The 18365-nt window shown below is 40.3% G+C and overlaps 1 protein-coding gene across 1 annotated transcript in view; it reads left to right on the top strand.

The window, feature by feature from the left end:
* The window catches only part of zgc:101569 (uncharacterized protein LOC449822 homolog), a 38241-nt gene that overhangs the window by 16263 nt on the left and 3613 nt on the right, over nt 1–18365 (top strand). Inside the window, exon 5 of the mRNA XM_033985730.2 lies at nt 17515–17664. Within this exon, the coding sequence (XP_033841621.1) occupies nt 17515–17664 (150 nt within the window). The remainder of the gene's footprint in view (nt 1–17514; nt 17665–18365) is intronic.

The raw sequence follows: 18365 nt of genomic DNA, 5'->3' as shown, positions 1-18365 counted from the left end.
TCCAATGTTCTTCTCAATGTTGGACCTGAACGTCTCATAATATTGAACTTTTATTTTTTAAAAGCTGTTCTGTTGTTACTTTAAATGATAAATAACAGCTACAAAACACATTCAGATCATTTTTACCTCACGCTGTTTGTGTTTAAAGGAAATAAACTGTTTTTCAGTCTCTGCCCTGGTATCGGTTGACACTTAAAGCCAAAGTATCGAAAATCGGCATCCGAACTGAAAAAGCTGAATCCCTAATGGAAACTCCTGCTCAAATTCAGATTTATCCAAATATTAAACTGTAAAATAACATTAAAAATAAACAATATATTGAGAAGAGATAGAAAAAATGGAATACGCTCCAAGGAAACGCAAAACTGGTGACACAATCGCACTTTAATAATCTGCAAACAAACTTTTACACACAACTGCCCCCGTTTTGATGGACTTACATTCTTTTTTTTGTTTGTTTGCTTGTATTGTATTTTAAACAGGGCGCCCATGAAAAAGAGAGCCCACATATGAGATGACACATAATGAGATGAGTTAGGGCTGCGAGATATGACAGAAAAATGTCTTTTCCTCATATCGATTAATCGCTTTTTTTTCCCTTACTAAAACATATATAAAACTGCTTCCAATATTCATTTCCTGAACATAAACTACACAGACTTACGCCAATAAAAAGCCTCACATCACTTCTCCAAACCACTTTTCTCAATTAGAAATGACTGAACCTCCATCTTGATTTATTTGATTAACTGCACCGCCTCAGGATCAGTCGCCAAAAAGTGTTTTCAACAGTATTTTTACATAGGAAGATTGTTGCCTAGGATCCAGAACACACATGTCTTCGATACTTTATGAAGATGTGAGTCAGCGGTGAATCAACTGTTTGCAAATGGATGTGATTGATTGACAGGTGGACTAGCCAATCAGGGACAGGCATGGTTCAAATCGGAAATAATAATTGGGAAAAAATATCACAGTTGGCAGAAAAACATGGTGGATTTCTGCAGAATCGATGGGCAAATCTTAAACTCTGTTAATCTGAGGTGAGAGAAATGTGATTTTTATTTGTGAATCACAGGCGACCAATGAGCTCCTTCGTTTCACACATGTCACAGAAATAAACGGATCTGATTGGACGATCACGTTTGACCGAACTTGAGACGTCACAGAGGACATGGACCAGACTCGTATCAATCTGTAGAAAAAATACAGAGCGAGATCAGTTTGGATTTGCCAGGTAACTGTGACATACTCGAGTAACTAAATATTTACTGCAGTAGTTACATGACTCATTACTGCCCACATTTCGTTTCCTGTTTTGGTTTGGTCCAGTTCTTTCTGTCTTCTACTTTTGAAGGGCACTTTTGTAAATGTTTTGCCTAATCCTGATCATTACACAGCTTCAGTCTGTTTTTCGGAGCACCTTCTCGTAACTTTTCATATACAATTTGTCATAGTTGAGGCTAAAAATATCTCATCAGTGCCTTAAGTAGAGTGTTGTGCCATAACGTTAGTCAAAGCTCCGTTTGGAGGTAAACACGTCTGTGCTCTGTAATTTAAAGGGGCGCATCATGGAAAGTGCCTTCGACCTGTCTTCACCCCATGCCCCAAAATGTTATTTATTCATGGGCAGACAATAAATACGATGAAAACAAGGTAAAGAAAACTCTCGTCAGACCAAAAGTTGAGTATTTAGGCCCCGTTTCACAAAGAAGGTTTAATTAACTCTGAGTTTAAGAGTTAATTCAGAGTTAATCTTCCCTGAGACAGACCACTCTATTCTAGGGGGCACTATTTAGAGGTCACGCCATTTTTAGTGGTGTTTGAATCAAAATTTCCCACAATGCATCTTGAAAAGTAGTGGGCATCAGTGGTTATTGCAGACTACAGTGTATTGCGAGTTGGAAAAACAACAGCGCTGCGACAGGACTTTAACTGGACACAACACGACTGAATGAAGCAGATAAAAGCACCGGTTTATCACACTGTCGATCCTGACTATGAATAAAACACTTGTTATGGTGTAAAGTTGCTAGCATTAGCCGCTTACCTTAACTCAAGCTGTTAGAAAAGCGATAATTGCCACATCTCGGATAAAAAAATGAATAATCTCGTGTCTGTTTACATGAGATCCAGCTTTACAAAAACTTCTATGATCATTATTCATCCATAAAGACTTGTGCCAGTCCAATCTGATCATTATTTATGACAGAAATCAAGTTTTATCTGACTTTTTTTTTCACCCAGACCCAGAGTCACGTGACCGGACTGCAGTGAGCTGTGTGTCCGACTCTCTGTGTGAGTGAGGGCGCTGTAGAGTCCAGTAAAGAGGCTTTGTCGTGAATGAAGGGTCAGGGATTAGAGTGGACATTCGGACACAGTCAAGAGAAGTCTTCCACTTTAGAGGGACAGGAAGTCATATAACGGTGGATCTGTCAGGTTTAATACAAAAGAAAAATGGAAGAGCACGTCGTTTAATCCCAATTTGGGGTTAGAGTGGGGAAAAAAACGTGCTGGATCAGATTACGTTCAGATTACCACAGTGACTGACTCAGGGTTTAGGTTAACTCTGTCTGTGAGTTCACGTCTTTTCAGGGTTGACAAAGTCTGAGTTTGGCTTAAACCTGCTTCTGGAAACAGGGTCTTAGTCTCCCCCTCCATTTATTGTCCAACTGGTGAACTGCTCTGTCCAAGCTGCCCAAGATGCGACTTTTAGCCAATGGGGTTGTCAAAAATATGGAAAATCAGATACTAAAACTTGCATGGAAACGAGATGCTCATTTGAGCAGGTGTCAGCGCTGAAACAAAACATAACTGGATGCATTTTGACCTTTTTCTGAACAGTTTCATCTTGAGTTTTATCAGAACAGTGCTGTAATAAACAAACGGTTATTTTGTGTTGAAAATTACAATATTAGCCTGTTCTTTAGAATCGAAAATTGAGTTTGAAATGTTTGTATTTAATCATGTTTGTCCACTGATCCGAAGGTCGGTGGTTCGAATCCCGCTCTCGACATAAACATCATTGGCGGTGCGATTCCAGGTCCCACATTTAAATACTGTCCTTGGGCAAGACACTTATCATATGACAACGCTAGTAGCTAATTTGATCAGTTTTAGCTTCTTGAAAAGTTGGATTGCTGCAACATCCTTAGTTTTTTTAATGTATTGAGTTCTGTGGTCAGGTTTGTAGCTGTTACTCAAGTCCTCATTAGTAAAGTTTAAATCTTGTAACCTCACACTGGTAGCAGCCTTGCAATTTTTTTTATATAAACAGTATGAACAGCCCACATTTCCGTCCCAAGCCTCCCTGTACTGTGGGCAGCGTAGTTTATTTAAAGATCTATCATTTCTTCCTGAGTATTTCCTTTAATAGTTCAATCCTGTAACAGTTTTTGGGCGGGCGCAGATGGCAGCAGCCCGAGGGAATCCCATTTGAAAAACCCTTGAGAGACTCTTTGGTTCGCTCTGATGTGGGCCCAATCGCGACCACAAGTTTTCTGGCGCGTGATTGGCCGTCGAACCCGCGGCTTCCCGTCTGGGCCCCCGTGTCCCGCTGTGGAGGAAATGAGAGGGCGGGCGGAGGTTTGCGTCACGAGTCTGGTCCTGTCCGCCGCGCGTTCGGTGTTAAAAGATGTGAATGAAAGGTGCTCTGCGTAACTAATTCAGGTGTGTTGTTTTTGGTTCCCAGAGATAGTGTGGTTTTTTGAAATAAGCTCGTCAAATATCCGCCAAGCCACTCGATCACTCGTATATTTCTGTCAAGATATTTCAAACTTGGAATGAAATCCTCCCTAAACTGCAGACGTGGTTCAGGCTCAGGTGACTTAGGTGGGTATCGAAGGTAGATTTGTTTAGCAGCAATTTTTAGGTTTGGCATCAGTACACGTTAAATCAAACCTACTCTGCAAAATGGACTTTTCAGAGCTTTCAGTCATGTCATAGTTGTTTCCTTCTCGTTTATCCTCTCGAAGTTGTATTTGGAGTGATTCATGTTTGAGTAACCTTTAATTGCTTATTTTTAAGAGGCCGTTTTGCCGATCAAGCCCCGTTCTCGCCTCCCCACTGTGACATACGCACTTCATTTTTTCAGTTTTATTTTCTTAATCTGTGATACTTGTAGGACTCAGCAGCATCTCGTCATCATTTTTGGTACATTTACGGCGACTTGTTTCTTTTATTAAGTCGTTTTAGATGAATATTGTGATTTAAAATGTGCAAATTATAACATAAGGATCCACGAGTGTCTTAGATTATAGCTTTAGAGCAGACGCAAGCACAATAGGGCTGATTTAAGACAATACAGACTCATAATTAAACATTTAAACCTTCACACTGGCTCAGAGTCACAATCTAATAATTAATAATACATTAACAATATAAAAACAACTAAAAAATGCTGTTCATAAGGACGTCTGTGTAATCCTTCAGTCGTTCAGGTCTGATCTGTAGTAAAAGCCGAAGTTTAATGTCAACTGGACAAAAAAGTTGTAAGAGTGAAGACGTTTTTCTGCTCGTCCAAGCCTCTTCGTCAGTTCTGGTCAGATCACTGCTGGACGCTGCCTTATATCTGTCTGAAGGGAGGAATTAACTACACTGAAACAGCTTTTGTTTGCAGTTTCTGTATGTAGGCCAGGTCTGTTGAGCTACAGTAAGTGTGCACTGTGCCTGAGACCTACTTAGCATAATCCTTCAGAATGTCGTAATGTCCAGTTGACAGATTTAACTTCAGCGTTCACAAGGAGCTGCTGAAGGAACAAAGCTGCTCTGTAACTCTTTGTCGACACTAATCCCTCGTGGGACATTTTACATAATCGTGAGAATCGCCAACAAAGATAATCAGCATTACATCACCAGAATGTGCAGAGCAAACCTACTTCTCCCTGATGACAATGTATCTTCACTGTTGTTTTCACTTATAATAAAGTACAGTACTATAATAACTATATAAATATGGAACCTGTTCATAATATTCAAATTGTAATTATTCACATCCACAACATTTTTAAAGAATTTAGAGCCGAGTTCCATTTTATTTTTTTTTCGGCCATTTGGAATTCCGACCACGAGTATCACAACAACCAAAGAGCCAATCTAGAGCGTGGCTATTGACGGTAACGGCCTCCACGCTCACACCGTTAGTTTAGCAGAGAGCAGGTGCGTAGCAACGCTGTCAATCAAACCTGTTGCTAACGCTAGCGGGAGGAGCTTGGTGAAAGAAGGCATTGTTAATATCTTGTGAAATAAAAGCCCCAGGGTCATGTAGAGTTGTAATTTAGTTATTTGAGTACTTTCTTGGACCACTACTTCGTACTTCTACTTGAGTAATATTATTTTGAAGTAACGTTACTCATACTTTAGTTCAATTTTTGGCCACTCTACCAAATTTCTTCCAAAATATATTTCAAAATTCACCCAATTTCTGGACTGGAAACTCTGTAATGGGATTATAATGTGTAGGAGATGTAGGTGTAGTAGTGATGGTGTTGTAGTGACAGTGTAGTGACTCTAGAGGGCGTAGGATTCCTCTACTGTCTGGCAAAACCAAGTAAAGCAGCCTACAAGACACTACGTCACTACACCATCACACGACGCTCAAAAAGAAGCTCTAATTCTAAGTTTCACTGTGACATTACTCTTTCTTAAGTACAATTTACAGCTACTCCACCTCCTCCGCTCATAACTTATTTATATACATCACCCCACACACAATTACTCCCAAATTAATTTTCAAGATTCACCCAATTTCATAAATCTGATTACGAGAAATGGGATGAGTTGGCCCAGACTGGAAACGCTGTAATGGGATTATAATGTATTTGGCAAATCTAAATCAGATAATGGGCTGTTGTTCACTTTTATTGTTCGCAATTTCCTGTTGGAAGTAAACCAGCGTTCGTATTACACACTGTCTGACCTCTCATCATAAGTCTTAAGGCAATAATGTTTTCTTTTTGTTTTTTATGAGCGGATTCTGCGTGTGTCATCCAAGTCCACTGTCTCACATTATTACGGTTATTTGTTTAAGTAGGTCTCAACATATTGCACTGAATTCAAAACTAAATAGAACAAATTGTATTATCCCTGAGAAACAAAATACAGATCGACGAGAATGGATGACAGCATTTGAACAAAAGGGCAGACATGTTTTTGCAGATCTGTTGTGATGGATGGAGAGCGTTTAGGCTGCAGACATTGATCTGAAGAGTCGTGACGAAATCGAATACGGAAATAACTGTTGACTGTTTATAATCGTTAAACGCTACAGAGTGTAAAAACACTATAACACATGTCAGCTGCTGCTAAAATCGGTTTTCAAATATTGCTCATTTGTCTTCAGTTAAAACTTCAATACATGACACATGGAACAATATTTTTTGGGGGTGAATATTTATCATTTGTACATTGTCTTTGCGCTACTTTTCGGGGTATTTTTTGTCCGTATCATAAGATTTAGCTGTAGAAGGTTGAATAAATAACTTCTACGACTCGTTAAAAGCAGAATGAAACACTTAAGTACTTATTTTCCGTTTGTTTTTATTGCAGCTCATGTTTTTTTTTAACAATCTTGTAGATTAAGAATAGTTTTTGTGGTTTACTCTCGGGCTGTTTTGTCAGCGGCATAAATGAGTTTCAGTATCATCGCTTGTCTATATTTACTTCAGTGATATATAAAACTTCAAAATGTTACCGTGACAGTCCTACAGGAGCCTTTGTTTACCTGCTTTACATGTTTCCCTTCATGTAGCCACCTCACCTGACGGTGTAGTGATGGTGTAGTAGTGACGGTGTAGTGATAGTGTAGCAGTAATGTGTAGTAGTAGTGATGGTGTAGTGATGGTGTAGTAGTGGCGGAGTAGTGATGGTGCAGTAGTGACAGTGTAGCGATGTGTAGTAGTGGCGCTGTAGTGATGGTGTAGTAGTGGTGTAGCAGTGATGGTGTAGTAATGACAGTGTAGCGATGTGTAATAGTGATGGTGTAGTAGTGGCAATGTAGTGATGTGCAGTAGTGTTGGTGTAGCAGTGATGGTGCAGTAGTGACAATGTAGTGATGTGCAGTAGTGACGGTGTAGTGACAGTGTAGTAGTGATGGTGTATTAGTGACCGTGTAGTGACATCTAGTAGTGATGGTGTTGTGACAGTGTAGTAGTGACGGTGTAGTGATAATGTAGTGACGTGTATTTTTGCCTGTTTTACTTGGTTTTCCCAGACAGTAGCAGAAGCTTACGCCCCCTACGTCAGTGGACACCTCCACGTATCTGACTACAGCAAGAGACAAAACCGTGGACTTGAACAATGTCAAGGGTCGTCTGTGCTGAAAGAAACAAACACCAGCGCTGGATCAAAAAGGCCGACGAGATCCACAGACGAGGTCCAAGGAACATGAATTGTGACGAGGGAGCGTACACCTGATCACACACATGGGATTCAGTCCTGGAGAAGACTTCAGACAGTAGGTGGCGTAAGCTCCCTCTACTGTCTGAAAATACAAGTAAAGCAGACGCATTACTACACCATCACGTGACGCTTCTGAGGAAGATATAGGAAGTGAAACATGTAAAGCAGGTAAACAAATAAGACAAACAAAAAAGAACTGCGAATATAGCACAGTTATTAATTCAAAATGAGACGAGAAATATATTTTCCTCAATAATAATTATGATTTAGCTGGTCAAATATTCAAAACGAGTATTGTTCACTGAATGCAGAGAGAGGCCCCTCACAAAATAAAATGCCTTCTTCATATAGAGAACATGTAGTAAAGGCCCACCAAGATGATTTGTACCGAGGACTCAGAATTTTATACTACACCCCTGACCCTTGTTAGTTAGTCAGAGAAAGGTTGACCTACTCACAGACCTGTCGACAGAAATTTGGGTGTCTGGGGCAAGAAGGCTCCCCACATGGCATCCAAGACTCCAGGGTTTAAGGGAGAAGACAGAAGACAGAGGAAGGGCCCGGGACAACAGACCTCTTTGTCGCCCCCTGTCGACTCCCCTGCCCCTGACCCTTTTTGCTTAAGTAGAGGAAGTTCGACCTTCTCATGTTATTAATGGATACTCGTACTGGCTGGAAACATCAAGAGCAATGAGCCAGCGCTAACTGTAGCTTATATTATCCTACTGTTTAAGATTTAAGTTGTTACAGGTCTGGTTAGCATTAGCACGCAAACTCCACATAAAAACCCCACATGATCTTTGAATCAATTCGATCAGCTTCAGTAGAGCAATTCATTTCTGCAGTGTGACCTGAAATATTTTTAACCCACTGTCCCAAGATACCCTGTCGTGTCCGTCCCCTTCCTCTCCCCCCGCCCCCCGTCTCCCCTCTCAGAGCCCTCTTTTACCTGGACGTGGGAGAGTCGGCGGGTGCCAAAAGGAAGAAGCCACATGTTGCATGGAAGTCGTGGCTCGGTCCAAAGCTGACATACGCCGGGCCAATGCAAACACCTGCTCTCTGAGTTTAAGAGCGTGTCCAGAGATTACATCACTACGCTCTCCACCAGGCACGCTACAATGACAGCAGATAAAGCCTACAATAAGTTCTGCTCCATTTTTTCAAATTTAAAATGGTTTCCTCGGTAATAAGCCACACTTCAAACCCATTCAAGTGTTTAGTTCCTCTTCGGCTATTTTTATAATTTGATCCATCAGTCTCCGTCTTGGTGGTCTCCTGTGCGAGCAGTTTCAAACGTAAAGGCGCACTGTGTAACTTTTCTTGCGGTGGGTCTGTCGTCTACTCGTCTCCACGAAGATGTTCCTCAGTACGGCATTAAACCTGCAGATTTCCAAAGACAAAGAGGAACCAGGCCCAGACACGTAAAGGTTGGATCTTTGAGTCAGATGCATTTTCGAACCAAAGAGCATCTGCAATTTAAAAAAAGATCTCCACATTTAATGCCGTACTTTGGAACATTTCAGGCAGTAGTGACCCCTACCCCCTTCCCCATCCTCCTCAGTTTGGTCTAAAGTGGCCCGGAAATGGTTAACCCACATCAAACGTCACGGTGCTGCCCACACGTGAGGCCGCTGTGGTGGGCTGGTCTTTGAAGTGGGAGACAGACACTGCAGTGCATCAGGTTTCACAGGTTTTAGTGACTCAGTGGATTTTTTTTTTCCCCCCTCTCAAATATTAGAAGTGATTTTACATAGATTTTCGGTTTCAAACACTTACATAATACTTACATAATAATAATACTTTTCATTTATAAGTTCCTTTTTAAACCCCGAAGAATTTTATACAGAACAAGTTAAAAAATATATTAAAAATGTGGTGTAGCATTGTCTCAACAGGTCAGCTTTGAGTCATATTTCACGAGAAGGGAGTCGATGTTGCCTAAGTCGGGTTGGAGTGACTTCCAGAGCTGGGAAATGCACATTTTAATACATTAATACATTGTAATGAATATAAATGAGTTATTGAAATTGTCACATGGGCAGATTTTTGGAAAAACGTCACCTGAACTTTGGAGAATGGACTGAAGAAAGATCATTTCACATCGAAGAACTTTAGGCTAGAAGTTGAATTATTGTTTGAGAAAATAGGACTCATTGTCATATCAGGGACACTGTAATATCCAGCATTTGTCAAATACAATTTAAAATCAAACCTATTCTGCAAAAAGGACTTTTCAGAGCTTTTCACTATATTATGGTTGTTTTCTTCTCATTTCAAGTTGTTTTTGGAGTAATTCCTGCATGTTTGAGTAATATTTAATCCTTATTTTCAAGACGCAATTTTGCCGATCAATCCTTGGCTTTTACCTCCACCAATACACACCCACTGATACTTGTAGGACTCGGCAACGTCACGTAGTTATTGTGGTACAAATGAAGAAAAATCCGCTTCTCACTAGTGTGATGTGCAGCCGTCTAGGAGGCACTGACGGCTCTTTATTGTGGTGACGTTTACCGCGACATCGGCTTCCACGCGGAAATCAGCGGACTCGTTTCCTTTATTTAGTCGTTTTAGATGAATATTGCGATTTAAAATGTGCAAATTCTAACATAACGATCCACAGGTGTCGAGCTTATAACCCATAGAGACACAAACACAGTAAGTTTGCTGCAAGAAACAAAACCGCGTGCACATTTTAAGATTGCAACAACACTTGAATAATTACCAGAATGTAAAAGATATCTCATCGTACAAACGCATAAAGGCGCGTTTTTGAATGGAGATATGGTCCAAATTGTCAGTCAGATAAATCCCTCAGCATCTTAGCGTCCTGAATGACTATCTCGTATCGGGATCAGAAGCCCAGACTCTTTCAAAACCCTTAAACCTCTCCAGTCTATTCATGCGGGACGAGGCACAGGTTGTGGTAATTCTCAAACAGGACACATGGCAGACGGGACTATCGGTGGAGGAGGAGGTGGGGGAGAGGTGCCGCAGACAAGGGGCCTGGATAAGAGGGGAGAGCCTTCCGGTAACTGATAGTGATGGTGCCAACAGTAGCACAATAGACAGGCACACGCAGGAGGTCAAACAAGCTGTTTTTAATCTAATCTACTGCTTTACTCCCAAACTTCACATTTCACTATTTTTTGTATTTATTTTTTGTCCAATATCAACAGTGGCTGGATGGAGCTCTCTGTTCTATCTAATCAGCCCATTGTTTGGTTTGGATGTGTGTGTGGCCCCTGCTGCACGGTGTTTTGTGTAGTAGTAAAACAAACGGACCTGTGTCACTAGCACAGCGCCAGTGTTGTGTTAATGTGGAATATGAAGGAAATTTGCTGTCTAAATATGTAAATAAAGATTTTATTTATATAGCACGTTTAAATGTTCTATATTGACTGTTGTGAGGTTTTAAATCGTGTTAAAATGTTGTTACCTCCTCAAAAACAGACCCAGAGTTGTGTTTTGTTTCATTCGCGCGTTTATTTCATCGCTCAAAATGCTCTGTTGCACCTCGTGATGTCATGAAGTGGTAGTTTTCAAGCTCCTTTTACCTTTAGATCAGTAGAGATGATAAATTCCAGAGCTGAAATCATCCAAACGATTCTAGAAATGAAGGTGTGTGGAGTTTAAAAACACAGCGGAGCACTTCCTGTATGACCACATGATGACATCACAAGGTGCAACAGAGCGTTTTCCGTTTGAGAGAAGAACTCCTAAATATGCAGATTTGTTTGTGTTAAACGTGTGTGAATGAAACAAAAAAACACAACACCGGGTCTGTTTGTGACGAGGAAACAGATCAGACAATAGTGTAACATGGGCCCTTTAATGATATACAGTGGAATATTCCGTCAAAGCTTTAAAATCTCCATGGAGACAAGCAGGCAATGGTATAGTAGTATGTTGTACACCTTTAACAGTTATTTTTCTATGATCATTTTTCAATTTATAGCGTTCCGGCTCCAATTCACTTTATATCAAGATGAAATTTATCGTCAAATCGTCTCTAGACAATGTTCAAATTGTGTTCGCGCAAAGTTTCAGGCGCTGGAGGAAAAAAATGGACTATTTTTGTTTTAAATTGTACCGAATAAAAGTAAATTTTTAAGTTTGAAATTCAAATCGAAAGCTGTCTTCAGTAATTTAAATAAGAAGAAATAAAATGCGATTAAAATTGAAAAAAAGTTCTTATTTTTTGTTTGTTTCTTTGCAAATACTGTCAAGTCCTTTTTTCAAAACAAAACATTTGCAGAATATTCAGATGTGACTTAAACATGTTGATAGGACAGTGTAGAAAAGAGCGTGTTCTTGTGCGACGGGAGCGTTCAGAGTCGTGTGTAAACGCCCTGGTCGATGTGCTACACGTGGGCGTATTGTTCAAACACACAGAGCTGCTTTGTCTGAACTCTGCTCTGTATCTGTCTCGATTATCACTATATCGACTTCTCGTTCTGTACATGAAGCTGGAACTGTATTTTTTGGGGTCAGTATTCATCGTGTGTACTTTTACTTCGCACTACTGGGAAACTACACATGATTTGAACTGTAGAAGGTTGAATTAATCACTTTTATGGCTCATTACAGATGTAAACTAACGACTAAAGTGTTTCATTCTGCGGTTTATTTATTGCAGCTCATGAGTTTTAACAATATTGTAGATTTATAATAGTTTTTGTGGTTTAAATCTGACCCTGGGGACGTATAAATGAGTTTTAATATTATTGTTTATTGTCTATATTTACTTCAGCGATATATCGAACGTCGAACTTCAAAATGTGTCATCGTGACAGGACTATCAGTATCACACACACACATAAATATATACACATACACACACACATAAATATATACACACGTACACACACACACATAAATATATACACACGTACACACACACACATAAATATATACACACACACACATGCTCACACACTCAAATACATACATAAACACATAAACACACATGCATACATATACACACTCACATAAATACACACACACACTCATATAAATATACATGCTCCGATACATACACACACTCAGACACACACACTCATATAAATATACACTCTCACATACACACACACACCCCAATGCACTCATACACACTCACATACACAAACACAGACTCTCACATACACACACACACACAGTCACATATACACACACTCACAAATACACACACTCATACACACACACACTCATAAATATACACACACAAATACACCCCTACACACTCACATACACAAACACAGACTCTCACATACACACACACACACACCCCCACTGTCACATACACACACACACATAAATACACTCACACATACACACACTGTCACATACACACTCACAGACGCACACACATAAATACATACACACATAATAGTCTATTTTTAGTTTATTTTTAAGTCTATTTTTAAAATTATTTAAGCTATTTATCTATTATCTTGTTTTATTGCATGTGCCATTTTCCTTCTGTTCTTTAACTGTGCGGTGCAACATTGGAATTTCCCCACTGTGGGACTAATGAAGGCAGATCTTATCTTAATTAATAAATACACACTCACATACACACTCACATACACCCCCCCCACACACACACACACACACCCCCACACTCACACCTACACACACACACCCCCCCCCCTCACACCTGTGCTTCAGAGATGTGTGTGTCACTGTTTAATTAGAGGGATTCAGGTGACGTCTGCAAAGCTCCACTCTGTAATTTACGTTACTTGCTTATCTCCGTGGAAATGTTGTTGCTTGGCCAAGAATGCTCCACTGTACGGCATTAAAACTCACCAATCTCCACAGAGACCAGCAGTGCCAGCATGTTACAGGTCAGATCTGTGGAGAGGACACCCCACTCAGAAGAACCGAGAGGTCACTCGTTATCAAATAGAATCAAGTGTCTCTGTGTGTCACTACCTCCTGTTTTTGTTGACAAACTGCACAATAACATCTACATGGAGGCGAGCAGAAAAGTTACACAATACACCTTTAAATAATGGTGGATATTAGCATTTGATTTAAGGATATGGATGTTTAAAGATCAGACTGATGTTAAACACTACACAAATAAAATTAATACTTCCACAGAGTCTATTCTCAAACTACGAATACTGTAACTTTTGAAGTACAGTGGTCCCTCGTTACGTTCTAAAAAATAACCCACAATACACGAAATCTGTGAAGTATCAGCTTTATTTTTTACAATTATTCTCTATGTTTTTGTCTGTAAAACCCCTCACCACACACTTTATACACTTTTCTCACACAGGCGTTAACATTTTCTCACATTTCTCTCTCGTTTAAACTCTCTCAAAGTTCAAACCTTCGTAGGCGTCTTTGTCGGTGCAGAACGTTTCATCGACATTGTGGGTTTTGTCGGTGGAGAAAACAAATTGCAAAACGTACAGCACTTCAGAGTCACACTGTGATCCAACGTTTATGGAGACACGACACGGAGGAGACTGATGGACAATGGTCTACAGTCCTTTAGCCAGTCAGGACGCACAACACGATGCACGCTCCGTAATTTCCTCCACAAACAACAAAATCTCCTGTTTTATTCTGCGTAAAAACAGCTAACCTCGCAGTTTGATTCTTATTTTAGTTTGTTGTTTCATATTTCAGTCTTTTTGTCAATCCTTCTGGACCCCAAAAACGTGAACTTTGACCTACGTCTCAGTAAAAATGCATGTTTCCAGTGGATTTTTTTACCAATAAACCTCTTGTAATTGAATAAACGCAACATCGAAAAGTGCGACGCCGTACTGTGGAACATTCCAGTTACTGTTTCCCTCCTCCTCAATCCCGGCCTCGTAGCTCTCGCCGTCAGATTCCCACATGTGCTAACTGAGTGTCCCGAATGGTTTCACACTGGTATTCCATGTATTCCAGTTTAATTTATTTGAGAAAGAGAGTAGGATGAATGGGATCTTAGTGTTTCCAGTGCTCCCCACAGGACCAGGGAGCGCGGAGGTGAAAAAAAACCCGACTCACATGATGATTTGGGGTTATGAAAACATGTCCGAAAACATGTGCTCTCAATAAGGGGCGGTCAGGAGGAATCAGCCGCTCACAGGAATTAGGGAGTCCAGGATCCAGTACCAGCGGCTGCTCTGTAGAAATTAGGACAGATGCCAGAAGCTTAGGCCGCGCGCTTCAGAGAGAGGTTTCTGTTTTGGATTTTACTCAGGGTGGTTTTAAAGTCACTTCGGATCGGTCATTTTAATGTAGACTGCTTGCATGGTTAGCGTTTACATGGACACACCATCTCAATCAATGTTTTTTTACGACTTTTTACATTTTATTTACATCGAATATATGGAATTATTTAGTAAAGAATAAAGTTAAAGGTTCCATACTACGCAAACCTGACTCTCGTGAGCTTTAAGTCATGTTCTAATGCTGTTTTCTTCTCAAAAACAGACCTGGAGTTGTGTTTTGTTTCATTCTCCAAAGCTCAAAATGCTCCGTTCCACCTTGTGATGTCACAGAGTGGTAGTTTTCAAGTTAACAGCTACGTTTTATCTTTTATTTCAGTAGAGATAAGTGGCGACTCCAGAGCTGAAATGATCTAAATGATTCTAGAAATGAAGGCGTGTGGAGTTTAAAAACACAGCTGAGCACTTCCTGTATTACCACACGATGACATCACAAGGTGGAACAGAGCGTTTTCAGTTTGAGAGAAGAACTCAGCCTAAATCTGCAGGTTTGTTTGTGTTAAACATGTGTGAATGTAACAAAACACAACTCCAGGTCTGTTTGTGACGAGGAAACTGGTCAGAAAACAGCGTAATATGTCCTCTTTAATGATATACCGTGGAATATTCCGTCAAAGCTTTAACATTTCCATGGAGACAAGCAGGTAGCAGATCACCCATTAGAAAAGCGATATGGCACATCTCTGTTATTTTTCTATGATCATTTCCCGATTTATAGAGCTGAAAAACTTATGTACAAACGCAAATGTTTCTACCGTTTGTGTTTGGTGTAAACTCGAGATGAAGGAGGTACAGAGCCGGCTCGGAGCTGCGGAGCGAGGGTAGCTCCCCTGACAGCTCTAACTGAGATTAATGTTGGGAGTGCATTAAGTGTTTCTAAATGTTTTCACACAGATTAAGTAACCCAGTGCTGTTCGCTGGCACTGCGGCCTACAGCCCCCATCACACCTCTCCTGGTTTAATTTATGTGAAAGTAAGTTACATTTCACAGCCTCCCCGTTTGCACCTGTGTAATACTCCGACTACTGCCTTTACAAATCGCACACTGAAGAGTTTAGATATGGTTTTACTGACTGACATGGACTGTGTAAACAAGTGTGACGTGACCCACAGCGTTCGGCTTCAGTCAAAAGAAGCTCGTCGAGGCTAGAGCGGTTAAAGCGGCGACTTTGGAGCTGAGTTTCATGTTTGGAATTCCGATCACGAGTATCATAGCAACCAAAGAGCCAATACAAAGTGAGGATGTTGAAGTTAACGCCCCTTCCTGCACCACACCACTGGTTTAGCGGGGAGCGAGCGCTTAGCAACGCTGTCAATCAAATCTGTTGCTAACGCTAACGGGAGCGACCTCTGGGAAAGAAGGACCTGATTTGTCTGTTATTAATGTTCATATCTTGATTTACAGACACAATAGTGAAATAAAAACCCCAGGATCATGTAGAGCGGGTTAATACGAACATTTAAGATCAAAATGAGTCTGACAACAGCAGGTACAGAGAGAGAGGACACAGTTTTTCAATAGAAAGTGAATTGGAGCTGGAGTCGATGGAGCAGGAAACGCGCACATGATCACTTCCTGTTTGGAGCACAGCGGCTAGCACGTTAGCTATGCCATCTGAAGATTTTAGATATAGTTTCACTGCACACAACATATCAACCCCGTAGTTTTCCAAGTACAAGTTGTAACAAAATGAAGTGCCCATACAAACCAGATTAATAACACGATGGTATAAATGACACAAAAACAGGTCAAAAAATCAACTTTATACATAAATCAAAGTATCCCCACTAACATCAGTTGTGACTCGGGTTGTTAAAATCAGACACTAATCGACTTATATACTCGTTTGAGCAGGTATCGTTACCAAAAAGGTCCATGCACAGGAGAGATATGAACCTTTCTTGAACTGATGTCTGTGTAATCCTTCAGTCGTCCTGTTATGATCCATAGCAAAAGAAAAATTCAATTCTGTAACTGGACAAAAGTTTTAGAGTGAAGACGTTTGGCTGCTCGTCTTCAGTTGTGGTCAGATTTCTGCTGGACACGGCCTTATATCTGTCTGAAGGAGGAGCAAATGACACTGAAGCTAACACACCTGTTTGTTTACAGTTTCTGTTTGCCACGTCTAAGAGTGAACTCAGCCTGAGTCATTTTAGTTTTTTTCTCTCCGTGGCCAAACACATCTCCCACATGTTAGTGCCATTTGAACCATCTCACAATTTGAGGAGTTAATGGTGTGCTCAGGGTCAGGACCAAACCAGGACCAAACCACGGACTAAACCAGGACTAAATCAAGACTAAACCAGGAGTAAACCAGGACTAAACATGGAATAAACCAGGAAAAAAACTAAACTAAACCAGGACTAAACCAGGACTAAACCAGGGCTAAACCAGGAGTAAACCAGGAGTAAACATGGACTAAACCAGGGCTAAATCAAGACTAAACCGGGACTAAACCAGGAAGAAAACAAAACTAAACCAGGACTAAACAAGTACTAAACATGTTGAATCAGTGTTTTAGTTTTGTTCAGTTTAAACCTGGAACATTCTTCTTCTTCCTGAAGATGCGACTCAGGCCTCGACTTTGACAAAGTTTAAATCCAGACTCTGTTCTGTTTATCTGTGAATGTGACTGAAAGAGTTTGATTCCACCTCTTCTCTTTTAATATAAATTTTATGATGATATTTTATGTTTTGATTAGTTGTATTGTGATTTTAATGTCTTTGTTATTCTGTAAAGCTAAATTGTGCTGTACAAATAAACTTTCCTTGCCGTGTTAGTGAACCATAATTGTGTGGGAAAAGTCTCATTAATTGTCTAAATGAGTACATGTGTTTTATGAATAACTATTGTGTATTCTCTCATATCTTTCATAGGCGTCCCTCTGATCGATGGAGGCACAGTCCGTCTTCCTCGTCTCATTGGTTTGTCTCGGGCCCTAGACCTGATCCTGACCGGACGTCCCGTTGGAGCGCACGAAGCTCTCGCCTATGGACTGGCAAACAGAGTGGTCCCAGATGGACAAGGTAGAACCATTACTTTAACACAGGCGTTTTAAAATGTTTACTGCAGTAGTTTGGATCAGACGCGTCAAATGTACTCCAATAATTTTCAGTTTTTGGCTTCAACACATTGCTTCAGGTTGTGTCGTCATTAATTTCTTTTTCATTCAAGACGTTTGCCAAGATGTAGTAAGTTATGCAGGTGTTTCAATGGGGCATTTCCTGTTATATAAACGTCTAGCCTCCCTTATATTGTTTAATGTGTAAAAAATCATTCCCATGTGTGAGATTTTGGCGTAAAAATTTGCAACAATTACCGGTTGTGATCAGTTTTACTTGTGTCTTTTTGAATAATATGAGTAACAATACATATTTATTTGTCTGAAAGTCGTTAGAGTAAAGTAAATGGTAAATAGTCATGTTTTTATTTAGCGCTTTTCCACCTTGAAGTCACTTGAATCGCACCGCCAACCTGTGGGTCAGTGGACAAACGCTCTACCAACTGAGCCACTGTCGCCCTATTCCAAAGAGTTCATGGAAACTTAAGGTTGTTAAATCGTTTCTTGTCATGTGCTGTACTGTTGTGTAGAGATGAGCAGCGTGGACACAAAGAATTATCAATAATATATATATTTTTTGCAAACAGAAATGTGTTTAACCCTTTAAGGACTGAGCACATTATAGACCGTTATAGCTCACATAGACTTTTTTTTCTTTTTTTAACC

Source organism: Periophthalmus magnuspinnatus, chromosome 20 (genome assembly GCF_009829125.3).
Source record: "Periophthalmus magnuspinnatus isolate fPerMag1 chromosome 20, fPerMag1.2.pri, whole genome shotgun sequence".
Classification (NCBI taxonomy): Eukaryota; Metazoa; Chordata; class Actinopteri; order Gobiiformes; family Gobiidae; genus Periophthalmus; species Periophthalmus magnuspinnatus.
The sequence above is the reverse complement of the archived record's forward strand: the minus strand, read 5'-3'. Positions and strand labels throughout refer to the sequence as shown.